The 13,505-nt window shown below is 44.6% G+C and overlaps 1 protein-coding gene across 11 annotated transcripts in view; it reads right to left on the bottom strand.

Moving 5' to 3' along the window:
• The window catches only part of LIMCH1 (LIM and calponin homology domains 1), a 314,760-nt gene that overhangs the window by 43,097 nt on the left and 258,158 nt on the right, over positions 1-13,505 (bottom strand). For all 11 annotated transcript variants that reach the window (XM_050947393.1, XM_050947395.1, XM_050947394.1 and 8 more), the window contains 3 exons: positions 12,525-12,694; positions 11,533-11,638; positions 5,775-5,803 (listed from right to left, as the gene is read on the bottom strand). In XM_050947393.1, coding sequence (XP_050803350.1) covers positions 5,775-5,803; positions 11,533-11,638; positions 12,525-12,694 — 305 coding nt within the window. The remainder of the gene's footprint in view (positions 1-5,774; positions 5,804-11,532; positions 11,639-12,524; positions 12,695-13,505) is intronic.

Raw genomic sequence — 13,505 nt, forward strand, 5'->3', positions numbered from 1 at the left:
GGCCACTTTTGGATAGCATCCACCTTGGCCTGTAGGGGGTTTATGGTTCCTCGACCCACCTGGTGCCCCAGGTAAGTCACTCTGTTTTGGCCTACTTGACACTTTTTGGCCTTAACAGTTAGTCCTGCCTGCCTGATGCGCTCAAAGACCTTTTCCAGGTGTAGTAGGTGTTCGGGCCAGGAGTCTGAAAAAATGGCCACATCATCGAGGTAGGCAACTGCAAATTCTCCCAGTCCAGCTAGTAGACCATCTACCAGCCTCTGGAAGGTGGCGGGTGCATTTCGAAGGCCGAAAGGAAGGACATTGAATTCATACACCCCCGCATGGGTGACGAATGTTGACCTCTCCTTGGCAGGTTCATCTAGCGGTACTTGCCAGTACCCCTTGGTTAAGTCTATTGTAGAGATGAACTGGGCACGTCCCAACTTCTCCAATAGCTCATCGGTGCGTGGCATTGGATAGTTGTCCGGACGAGTTACCGCATTTAGCTTACGGTAGTCCACGCAAAAGCGTATTTCCCCATCTGGTTTGGGTACCAGAACCACTGGAGATGCCCATGCACTGGTAGATGGGCGGATTATACCCATCTGTAGCATGTTCTGGATCTCCCGTTCTATAGCAGCTTGGGCATGAGGAGACACCCGGTAGGGTGGGGTTCTGATTGGGTGAGCATTACCTGTATCAATGGAGTGGTATGCCCGTTCAGTCCGTCCTGGGGTGGCTGAGAACAATGCGGCGAAGCTAGTGCACAGCTCCTTGATTTGTTGCCGCTGCAGACGTTCCAGGGTGGTTGAGAGGTTCACCTCTTCCACGCCACCGTCTTTTTTCCCGTCGTAGTAGACACCGTCAGGCCACTCAGCATCCTCTCCCTGGACGGTAAACTGACAAACCTGTAAGTCTCTGGAATAGAAAGGCTTGAGAGAATTAACATGGTACACTTTAGGCTTTAGTGAGGAATTGGGAAATGCTATGAGGTAATTTACAGCTCCCAGGCGCTCTTGGACCGTGAAGGGCCCTTCCCATGATGCTTCCATCTTATGGGCCTGTTGCGCCTTCAAGACCATAACCTGGTCTCCTACCTTGAAGGAACGTTCTCTGGCATGTCTGTCATACCAGGCCTTTTGCTCTTCTTGAGCATCCTTTAGGTTCTCTCTAGCAAGGGCTAAAGAGTGTTGGAGGGTGCTTTGTAGGTTGCTTACAAAGTCCAGAATGTTAGTTCCTGGAGAAGGCGTAAACCCCTCCCATTGCTGCTTCACCAACTGTAATGGCCCCTTAACCTCGTGACCATACACAAGTTCAAATGGTGAAAACCCTAAACTGGGATGTGGTACAGCCCTGTAGGCAAACAGCAACTGCTGCAACACTAGGTCCCAATTATTGGAGAATTCGTTGATGAATTTTCGTATCATGGCCCCCAAAGTTCCATTGAACCTTTCCACCAGGCCATTGGTTTGATGGTGGTACGGGGTGGCAACCAAGTGATTCACCCCATGAGTTTCCCACAGTTTTTCCATGGTCCCTGCCAGGAAATTAGACCCTGAATCTGTAAGGATGTCAGAGGGCCAACCTACCCTGGCAAAGATGTCTGTTAGGGCCAGGCACACAGTGTTAGCCCGGGTGTTGCCTAGAGCTACTGCTTCCGGCCATCGGGTAGCAAAGTCCACTAAAGTCAGTACGTACTGCTTTCCTCTGGGCGTCTTTTTTGGGAAAGGGCCCAGAATATCCACAGCTACTCGCTGAAATGGGACCTCAATTATGGGGAGTGGCTGGAGAGGGGCCTTGACCTGGTCTTGAGGCTTTCCCACTCTTTGGCATACCTCACAAGACCGGACATACTTGGCAACGTCCTTGCCCATCCCCTCCCAGTGGAAGGACTTCCCCAACCAGTCCTTGGTTCTGTTCACCCCAGCATGGCCACTGGGATGATCATGGGCTAAGCTTAAGAGCTTCCCCCGGTACTTAGTTGGAACCACCAACTGTTTTTTGCGGCTGCCATTCTTCCCGGTGTCCACCAGAAAGAATTTCCTTGTATAAAAGTCCTTGGTCTATAACAAACCGGGATCGATTAGAAGAGCTGAGAGGCGGTGGGGTGCTCCGTGCCGCCGCCCAAGCTTTCTGAAGGCTGTTATCCGCTTCCTGCTCAGTCTGTAACTGTTCCCTTGAGGCTGGGGTCACCAGTTCTTCCTCAGACTGTGGACTTGGTCTTGGTCCCTCTGGAAGCGATGTAGGTGATGGGGTTGTTTCCGTTGCTGGTGAACCGCTCTCCGCTGGTGCACCTGAGGGTATTTCAGGCTCTGGCTGAGCCTTTTGGGTATGGCTGTCTTTTGCTTCTGCCAGTTCTGGCTCGCTGGCGCCCTCTGGCGTTGAGTTTGAAGATGTGGTTGCACTTGCTGGTGCTGGTTGCTGTTCCAGTTCCGGGCCTGGGACTGGAGGTGCTGTGGCTGTTTCAGTGGTTGGCATGGAATCCGGGTCCACTACCACTGTCTGGGTCTCTGGTAACACAGACGGGGCCTCTGTGGACGGCTCAGGAACAGGAATGGGTCTGGAAGCTTGCCTGGTTTGGCTACGTGTAACCATTCCCACTCTCTTGGCCCGCCTCACCTGGTTGGCCAAGTCTTCCCCCAGTAGCATGGGGATAGGATAATTGTCATAGACTGCAAAAGTCCACATTCCTGACCAGCCTTTGTACTGGACAGGCAGTTGAGCTGTAGGCAAGTCTACAGCTTGTGACATGAAGGGGTAAATTGTAACTTTGGCCTTTGGGTTGATGAATTTGGGGTCAACGAAGGATTGGTGGATAGCTGACACTTGTGCCCCCGTGTCTCTCCACGCAGTAACCTTCTTACCGCCCACTCTCAAATTTTCCCTTCACTCCAAGGGTATTTGAGAGGCATCCGGGCCTGGGGATCTTTGGTGTGATGGTGGTGTAATGAATTGCACTCGCATGGTGTTCTTGGGACAGTTGGCCTTGATATGTCCCAGTTCATTACACTTAAAGCATCTTCCATCTGATGGGTCACTGGGCCGAGGTGAGTTACTGGAGACTGGTGAGGTGGAAGGGTAGGGTATCTGTGGCTTTACGTGGGTGGTATGTGGGGTCTTTGGCTGTCCTCGGTTGTAGGGTTTATGGTCTGTGTGCCCCCTGGGGTAATCGTTCCCCTTGACAGTAGCTTTCTTGCTTTCTGCCAGTTCCATCCATTTGGCTCCAATTTCCCCCGCCTCAGCGATATCTTTGGGATTTCCATCTTGTATGTACCGTGTGATGTCTTCAGGAACACCATCCAAGAACTGCTCCATTTGTATGAGGAGGTGCAGTTCTTCCAAGGTTTGAATGTTGTTTCCTGTTATCCAGGCCTCATAGTTTTTTGCAATGTAGTAGGCGTGTTTGGGAAATGACACCTCTGGTTTCCACTTTTGGGTTCTGAAGCGCCGACGGGCATGATCTGGGGTTATCCCCATTCTGTATCTGGCCTTGGTTTGAAAAGGTTTATAGTCATTCATTTGCTGCTTAGGCATTTCAGCTGCCACCTCTGCTAAAGGTCCACTGAGCTGTGACCTCAATTCTACCATGTACTGGTCTTCGGGAATGCTGTACCCAAGACAGGCTCTTTCAAAATTTTCCAAGAAGGCCTCGGTGTCATCACCTGCCTTGTAGGTGGGAAATTTCCTGTGCTGTGAAGCAATAATTGGCGCCGGGTTGTTAGGGTTGGCTGGCACATGCAGCCCAGCTTTGGCCAACTCCAGTTCATGTTTTCTCTGTTTTTCCTTCTCTTCATTCTCTTTTTGTTGTTTTTCCATTTCTTTTTGTTGTTTTTCCATTTCTTTTTGGTGTTTTTCCATTTCTTTTTGGTGTTTTTCCATGTCTCGGCGGTGGGCCGCCTCTTCTGCTTGTTTCCTTCGGTAGGCCACCTCTTCTTCTTCTAGTTTTCTTTTGTGTGCTGCCTCTTGGGCTGCCTGTTCTCTTTGGAAGGCTGCCAGTTTGATGCTTTCTTCCTTTTCTTTCATCTCCATCTGTCGCCTGTGTTCAGCTTCTTTGATTTGTTCTTCGGCCTCAATTTTTGCCTTAGAAGTCATGGTTCCTGTTTTCTTGTGTTGGGGTGCCCTCCGGTGTTTATCTTCTGAACTGCAGGTTCTGTTGCCTCCTGAAGTCTGCCTAGCAACAGTGCCTTTAGCTAATCTTCAATGTTAAGTAAACCTGAAAAACCACTTTATTTGCATATATATATAGTGCTGGTAATGACTCTCAATGGGAGTGCTATTGTGTGACAAAAGACCCTTAACAGTCTGGTAATGGCTTCTTGCTTAACATGCAAGCCACAAACTGCCAGAGAGAGCAGAAAAAAAAATTCTCTCTGGTTCCCTTTTAAAACCAAACTGTTTCTCTCTGCTAAAAAGCCCTTAGCAGAGAAAAGAAAAATATAATATTCCTACTGGCTTCTGGATTCTGTCTATATCCCACCCGCTGCTACACCATATCATAACCTTAGTCCCAGATTTGGACCTTAGCGTCCAAAATATGGGGGTTAGCATGAAAACCTCCAAGCTTAGTTACCAGCTTGGACCTGGTACCTGCTGCCACCACCCAAAAAATTAGAGTGTTTTGGGGCACTCTGGTCCCCCTGAAAAACCTTCCCTGGGACCCCAAGACCCAAATCCCTTGAGTCTCACAACAAAGGGAAATAATCCTTTTTCCCTTCCCCCCTCCAGGTGCTCCTGAAGAGATACACAGACACAAGCTCTGTGAAACTACACAGAGGGACTCCCCCTCTCTGTTTCCAATCCTGGAAACAAATAGTACTTTCCTATTCCCCCAGAGGGAATGCAAAATCAGGCTAGCAATCCAACACACAGATCTCCCCTTGATTTCTTCCTCCCACCAATTCCCTGGTGAGTACAGACTCAATTTCCCTGAAGTAAAGAAAAACTCCAACAGGTCTTAAAAGAAAGCTTTATATAAAAAGAAAGAAAAATACATACAAATGTTCTCTCTGTATTAAGATGATATAATACAGGGTCAATTGCTTAAAAGAATATTGAATAAACAGCCTTATTCAAAAAGAATACAAATCAAAGCACTCCAGCACTTATATTCATGCAAATACCAAAGAAAAGAAACCATATAACTTACTATCTGATCTCTTTGTCCTTACACTTAGAAACAGAAGACTAGAAAGTAGAAACTACTTCTCCAAAGGTCAGAGAAAGCAGGAAGACAGACTAAAGACTCAGACACACAATTCCCTCCACCCAAAGTTGAAAAAATCCGGTTTCCTGATTGGTCCTCTGGGCAGGTGCTTCAGGTGAAAGAGACATTAACCCTTAGCTATCTGTTTATGACAAGGTCTTCCCGCCACAGAATTGCTGCGGAAGATGCTCCAGGGGCCTGGGTCCCGCAAGAGTTTTCTGGGGCCCCTGGAGCAAGTAAAGGACTCCATTCCAGGGCACCCGAAAAACTCTCATGGGGGACCCTGCAGGGCCTGGGGCATATTGCTTCACTTCCCCTCCCCCGGGAGGCCCTGCCACTGACGCTGATGGGATTGCACAGGTGTAACTGACGACAGAACTTAGCCCCATATTTGTTTAAAAGTGTATGAAGTGTTTTGGATCATATTTCTTTTCTTTCAGTTAAAAGAGCTGAGTTTTCTCCTTCCTGTTTGAGTCTATTTTGAAAGGGTTTTCGAAAGAATCACTGATTTAGTTGTAACTTCACGCAAATCTTTACACTAAACACACTAATATTTTGCTATTAAAAACAGTGCAAAGAAGTTACTTACATTTGACTTGTCACTATTATCAGAATCCGCTGCAAAAGAAAAAAAACAAAAATTAATTCCCCAAAATATTAAGATCGTCAAATATGCTTTATCTTAACTTGAAATAAAAAGCCTAGTCACAGCTGTATAAAGAGGAAACTATCAATTCACCTTTATAACAATACCTGGCCCACAACTAGCAGCATTGAAAAATTACGATACAACAGATCAGAGAAATAGATTGTACCCTCCACCACTAAAAATACTTTTGATATGGCTACAAAGAGCATAACATCAACAGTAGGTTCTAAGCTACCACTAGCTACTGACAACTACTTTTGGTCAGAGTCATTAGCAGTGTCTGAAAAGAGTGATAACAAATTTAACGTAACTTTCCCTTCACTATTCAATGTGGTGAAAGAAAAAAAGCAGAGCAAGGGTAGGATAGGTCAAGGGAAAACACTATTCAAGTGTCACAGTTACCAAGAGAACCGCAGCCATTTTCTATTAAGTGCCTTTGCACTAACCTGCTTAAAAACAGATGTAAAGTAAAAAGAAATTTAAAGAAAAATTATTATTTTGGTGTCTGAAACCAAAGCATTACATCTGCGTGTAATCCAACAGCTCTTTGCCAACTGTGCAACAGGAATAGGCACTTTCTATGAAAGCAGACAGTGGAAATAAGTACCAGTGATCATCAGCTTTTGCCCCAGCACACATTTTAAGACATCTACTACTCAGCGCAGCGGGAAAGATGCAGCTACTCCCAGCGCATCATTTACCTGACTGTGAGAAAAACTGTGAGCGTCGCCAGGAGTTCCGAACCTTAAGCGGAACACTGGCATGGCTGGGTGACTCTAGAGTGGATGGCAGAATAGAAACAAAACAAGAAATATGACACTGTGAAAAGAAAACTGATTACAGGGTAGAAGTGAACTCAGTGACCAAATGGATTTTTAAATTAATTCATTAAACGCTTTAAAGGGTGGTTGATCAAAGCTAGTTTGAGTTCCATTTTCTATGGTGATAAATTAAGAGGGTTTTTAGCTGAAATGCTATTAGTATTTAAAAGCTATTGGTGTGGTATACTTCGTCTGAACGTCCTCTAACCCACTGGTGCATAATTAAAGACATATTTCTCCCAGTCAGAATCCTACATTTTTAAATCTCAAACTCATCATGAGATTTTACATACATCACACGTTAAAGTTATTTTGTATTGTTTGACTTTCTCAACAACATCAATTGTATGTGAGCTCTAGAGCACATGAAGAATTTCAACATTACTAAGAAATTAAATATCTACATTCTATAACTCAATGTATGGCTGCTCTCTTGTTTAGTTTAAGTTAACACTTAAGTTGTATTATGGGTGAAGAATCTCCCAACTTATTACAAGTTCAATTTCTACTTCCACTCAGGGTTGTTTTGTCTTCCGCAACTGCCATCTAAAGCAATTTCAGTCCTGAAAACAGCAAGAAGGGAGAGAAGTCCTTGCATTGCTAATACAGACCGTCGAAGCCAATTTAACCAAAGGTTTCAGGGGACACTAGGTGGTTAGGTAATTCTTGGAGTTGCTCTATGATTTCTGCATGGTATGTGTATTATTTTTGCACACTATTAAAATCTGCACATCATGAGGATAAAAAGGAAATTTTCATGATTTACATCAACTTCATCAAGTATTTGTGAGGTAAGCTGAAGTCCGTGCCAGATCTATGCATTGCTATCATTCACTTTAATAAGAACCACACGTGAGCAGATGAGGACAGAACTCAGCTTCAAACATTTTTATCTTCAAAGCGATTACAAAGCTATTTTCATCTTAGAACAGCAGTACTAGTAAAATATAATACCCTTAAATATAACATACCCTTTAACTCAATGTCAGATATATAATAGTGCCATCCTGGTCTTCCTGACTCGTGCCATACTTCTGTTGTATTTAAGGAAGGTAGTGATAACTGTGTAATTATCACCACAGAAGTACACTAACAATACTAGTACAGAAGCAATTGTTTTGGTGAAAAATAATTATGTATGTTTTAAAAAAGTCTGCTTACTTACCTTGTACAGAAACTGGAGTTTTGAGATGTGTGGCCCCCACATGTATTCCATTCAATGAGCGCACTTGCTCCATGAACCTGAGACTGGAAGATTTTTCATAAGCAGTGTCTGCTGGTCTGTGCCTGTGCGCATCTCCTCCTTGTACTCTGAGCAGAGGGTATAGGGGCAGTGTGGACTGATCAGCTTTCTAGTTCCTTCTACTGTGAAGAACCTTAGGATAAGGATTTGAAGCACAGGGGAAGGAGGGCTGGCAGTGGAACATATGTAGGGACCACATATCTTGAAGAACTCCAGTTACTGCACCAAGCAAGTAACTGGACTTTCTTCAAGTGATGGTCCCAGTGTGACCTGCACTCAAGGTGATTCACAAGCAGTGTTTGTTGAGAAAGCAGATGTGAGGAACCCTGTTGTACCACAGATTGGAAGACCACTCTGCTGAAAGATGTGTCTACAGGAGACGCTTGGGCTGGCGCATAATGTTTCACAAAGGTATGAACAGAACCCCATGTTGCCATTTTACAGGTTTCCAGAAAGGGAACATCATGAAGTGAAGCTACTGATGGTGCCTGGGCTCTGATTGAGTGGGCTCTCACACCTTGTGAGGGGTCACTGTCAAGTCATAGCAAAGCAGGATGCATCCTGAAATCCATCTTTGCTTCCTCTCTCATACACGGAGTAAAAAGAGAGAGAGAGTTAATGAGATTCCCTGAAGGATTTTGTCCTCTGCAGGTAGAATTTCAAGGCTGGATTGACATCCAGAGTGTAGCTTCTCTGGCAGCATGGTACTTTGGATTGAAGACAGGTAGGTGGATGACTCACTTCAGATGGAATTCCAAGACTTCTGGAATGAAGTTAGGATGTAACCTGGAGGAAAATCTTACCCTAGTAGAAGACCATAGAGAGAGAGGATCCACCAAGCTTACCTACTCTTCTGGCTGAGATGACTGCAACTAGAAACACAACCTTCATAGACAGATGAGCAAGGAACATGAGGCTAAAGGTTCAAATGGAGAATTCGTTAATGCTGACAGAACTAGACTGGAGGTCTCATTGGGGTAGGCTTCAGTACTGGAGGAAAGATTCTGACAATTCCCCTTCAGAAACCTTACTGTAGCAGTATGGGCAAAGACTGAATGTTGTCCACCAGAAGATGAAAGGTGCTAACTATTGCCAGGTGCACTTGCAAGGAGCTGAGAGGCAGCTATGACGTTTTTAGAAGAAGGAAGTAGTCCAGAATAGCCATGACCTTGGAACCCCAGGGGTATCCAATGATGCTGGCACTATATCGAGGATCTTCTCCATTTTGTTGTATATCTTTTCCATTTGTGGTGTCTTTTCTGCTATTGCCAAGGATAGATTGAACAGCTTTCAAGCACAACTGCCCTAAATTTGTCATTTACCCAAATACCAGCCTGTTAAATGGAGATATGAGGGAAGAAGGATCTTGCCCTTGCCCACAGCTCAATAGATCCAAGAAGAATTGGATACAGATGCACGGTGAGAGGCCACCTAGAGAACACTGGTGAATTAGAACTGCCTCAGCCACCCAGGAGCAAGTAGGATCATCGACATTTTGTCTCATTTGATCTCCCTCAGGATTCCAGGTAAGAGAGGGATGGGCAGGAATACGTACATCAGCAGTTCTGACCAACGTAACACAAATGCATCCCCTCTGGCATTGTGGCTCCTGGCTGCTCAGGAGCAGAAGCCTGGGCATTTCTTGGTCTCTTGAGATGCAATGAGAATCTCCACTGTTGAAAGAGACACCATATCACCAAGTCACGTGGCTCCCACTTGTGCTCTGTGGAAAAATGTCTGCTGAGGCTTTCTAACAGAGTATTCTGCACTCCTGGATGGTGCATGCTGAGAGGATTAGTCCTTGAGGGAATATAATGATTCATCTGTTTTCTCACTGAATAGGTTATTTCCCTTAAAAGGCAAATCGTTCATGGTGGATTGAACTTCTGTGGGAGTTCTGGGAGGACTGGAACTGGGAACCCCATCTTATAACCAAAGATGTTGCCATCTAGCGGGAAGTATCTTCTGAGTCCACCACTCATTTAGTACAAAAATATTTCTTCTCCATCTTTTTGGAGTAGGAGTGCCACGTGTCTGGAGAATCACAGACTATCTTGGCAGGTAATAAGATGGTCTTATTGATTGGCAGGACGTGCACTGTGGACGTGCACTGTGGAGGATATCCAATAACTTGTGAGGAATTTCGTGTACTTCCTCCAGGGGGCATCTAGAGCATATCTGCAATTCTCCTCAGGAGGGGATCTTGGAATTGTCTATAGTCACCCAGTGGTGATGTGACCACCTCATCTGGTGAGGACAATAATAATCCAGCAGGGACAACTGGCTCCACCTGGTTGATCCTCCTCCTCAGAGTGCTCTTGAGTGGACTGAGGTTCTTTTCCATAAGGGGATGCCTGTCTCAACTCCCATTCTGTCCATCTGTATTCCAGATGGATCATACATAGATCCAAAGGACCCCAAGTCCAATGTGAGGGATCATAGGGGTAAAACGGTGGTTCCCACAGAGAAGGGTGCCACTGTCCCTGGGCCACATAGTCTCTTCTGTGGGAGTGGGAAGGTGCCCATAAGATTTTTGAGCCTCTATCAGGGCTGACTTCTCTTGTCTTGATAAGGCTGATGAAACTCTCCCACTGATCATAGATTCATCAGAGTAGTACAAGGCCCTGTGTCAATGGGCAGTGCCATTAGTCTTGGTGGTCTTACTGTGACTTGGCTGGCTGATGGTGTCACAGAACTGATACTGTGCTCTCTAATACACCAGTGCTGGGGCATGGAGTCTCACCTGACATTGAGGATGCTGGAGAGGAGGTCTTCCCGAATGAGCATTTAGAAGGGGATTTCTCATGTTTCTTGTGAGAGTGTTTGCTCACCCTCTTCAGTTCTGCCTGGTTTGTTAGAGCCCTCAGCTCTGCTCCCAGCAGTCCCGGAGCCCAGGGCAACCATGTTCAAGAGAAATTTTTTGGTGCCTCTGCTCAATGTACAGTGGGGGGTCAGAAAAGCCAGGTCATATTGGGGTTTCATTGAACAATCCATCAGGAATTTCTAAGCCTGAATGCATGGGATTGATGGGTTGTTCAAGGGAATGACCAGCACACATTGCTCTTGGAGGGGATAGGAGCTTCACTGAGGCAATATATACAAATATCATAATCATCACTGGCTGGGAAGGCCCATGGACAGACCACAGAGATTTTGAATCCTGGGCAGGGCTTGGGCATGGTAGCCACCTCAAGAGGGCATCAGGGGGCCCCTGGCTCTACTAAAACTACACCTGCTATTGAATGAACTAAGATAGGTAAAACTATTATCTACAATTAGTAAAAAAAACAAATGCTAGCTAAAGCTGCGGATGCTGACGAAATGCAGTCTCAGACCACGGGCAGCAGAAAAAAACTGGAAAAGCAGCTAGTCTAAACTGCCCCTTATGCCTTCAGTTGAGAGCATGAGGAGGAGAAAGGCACGGGGCTGGGACCAATTAACACTGCCAGTGAAAAATATTCCAGTCTCATACACATGGAGCACAGGCGCATAGCGCACCCTGAATGGACATCAATTACTTGAACTGTAGGTCAAAGGACAGCTATTTTTCTTTTGACCCTTCTAACAGATGTTTAAATATAACCCAGTTAAATTCTACAAAGCTACAGAATACTCCTGTTTTCTTTTTGTTTACCTTGTTGATCAGAGTTCTGCAGAATAACTTGGCTGGTCTCAGGTACTTTCTTCAAAAATGGAAATAATATACTCCCTTCTTGTTCTGGAGCCTTTGACTTCACTACCTACACAATTTATTTAAGAACAGGCGTTAACATCCAGAAAGCACCATGTCTGACTGAATAAAATGCTACCACACAGAATTAACGAGGTCCTAATTCCTCTATATGAAGTTTTTTTCACATATTTTCTGAATCAAGATTATGATGCTAAACTTTTACTTACATCACTTTGGTGTAATTTTGTAATATTTAAATTCTGGATTTTTTTTTATTGTTACTGCCCCCCATGTGATATTAGCACTTCCCTAAATACCAAGGCTGCTACCAGTCCAAAGATATGCAGCAATATACATTTCCTCACAGCAGAGTCCTGTCAGACACAATCACTGTCTCAATCACATGCACTCACTGAACATTTCAAGAAAACTTTAAGGGCAAACTTCTCTCTTCTACATTCTTCAGATATTCTGCTTTCCCTACACACAGAAACACAAGATCTTCAGGTCTGATTCTCTGGTCTGCTTCAGCCACTTTAGTGCTCGGAGCAGGTGGTGCAGAATCAGGGAGCTGTAACTGAACTGAGCCATGAGTCTGCAAACACTTACTATAGGGTGCACTGTTCAAAATCATAATTAGCCCCATTAACTTTAACTGGGCTGCTTGCAACAGAAAATACCAACAGAAAACACCGTGTTTGCAGAATTCGCAAGCTTGGACCTTTGGTTCAGTGCATATAGGAATACCAAAGTTCAGTTCTTCCATGTGGAAGAAAGAGGAAAATTTTGTAAGTAAAACAATGATTCAAGATTGTTCACTAACAGGCTGCTTTGATTAAATTCCTAGTTTAGTATTATATAAGGTAAAGGAAAACCTAGCTCATTAACACTGAAAGCATTTGCATGGCAGGTCCTTTTCTCTCCCTCTCCCATGCTCTTCTGTATCACACTACCTTCTCTGTAACTAGGATCTCTGCTTCCTTCTGTTGTTCTGTCTCGGGTTTCTTCAGATCTTTATCTTTTGAAGCTGCTTCTTCAGAATGGGTGCTAGGAGGGAACTCCATGCTGGGCACAGCAGGGCGGGCACAAGTAACAGTTGTCTTGAATTGTTTCTGTTCTGCAGCTAATCCACACAACACAAAAATCAAAATATTTTTTTCAGCATGACATTAAAAAAATTAGAAAAATCTCAGCTATGTAAGAATTGCAAATTTCAAGAATGCTTTTTTTGGGGGGAGAGAGGGAGGGGAAAGAGAGATAAAATAAAATCAGAGTGACTGTGGAATGGGATTGGAAACCTGATGATCTGTGCTGAAAACATCCCTCAGAATAAGCAGAACTTATTCTCTCAAAGAAACAGACATTAGGTCTGTACTCAAATGAGGATATTATAGCTCAAACTGTCTCATTATCAATAGTAGATGGCACTTCCAGATTTACCTGCTTTTTTCACTAAAACAAGAAAGTGCACTGTCTTTGCTTTCCCAGGGTCTGCTGAGACAGAGAGATGGATGACTGAGGCTCAGTTCACACAAAACAGAGGTGATGCTGGCTGTTTGGGGAAAGGATCTATACAGACAGGCAGGGGGAGGCTGTACATCCTTCAGAAAGGTACAGTAGAACCACACAGTTGCGAACACTTTGGGACTGGAGGTTGTTCATAACTCTGAAATGTTTGTAACTCTGAACAAAACATTATGGTTGTTCTTTCACAAGTTTACAGCTGAACATTGGCTTAATATAGCTTTGAAACTTTACTATGCGGAAGAAAAATGGTGCTTTTAACCATCTTAATTTAAATGAAACAAACACAAAACAGTTTCCTTACCTAGTCAAATCTTTTTTTTTTTTAAACTTCCTCCCTTTTTTTTTCCAGTAGTTTATGTTTAACACAGTACTGACCTGTATTTCCCCTTTTTTGGGTCTCTGCTGCT

This window comes from Gopherus flavomarginatus, chromosome 3, assembly GCF_025201925.1.
Source record: "Gopherus flavomarginatus isolate rGopFla2 chromosome 3, rGopFla2.mat.asm, whole genome shotgun sequence".
Classification (NCBI taxonomy): Eukaryota; Metazoa; Chordata; order Testudines; family Testudinidae; genus Gopherus; species Gopherus flavomarginatus.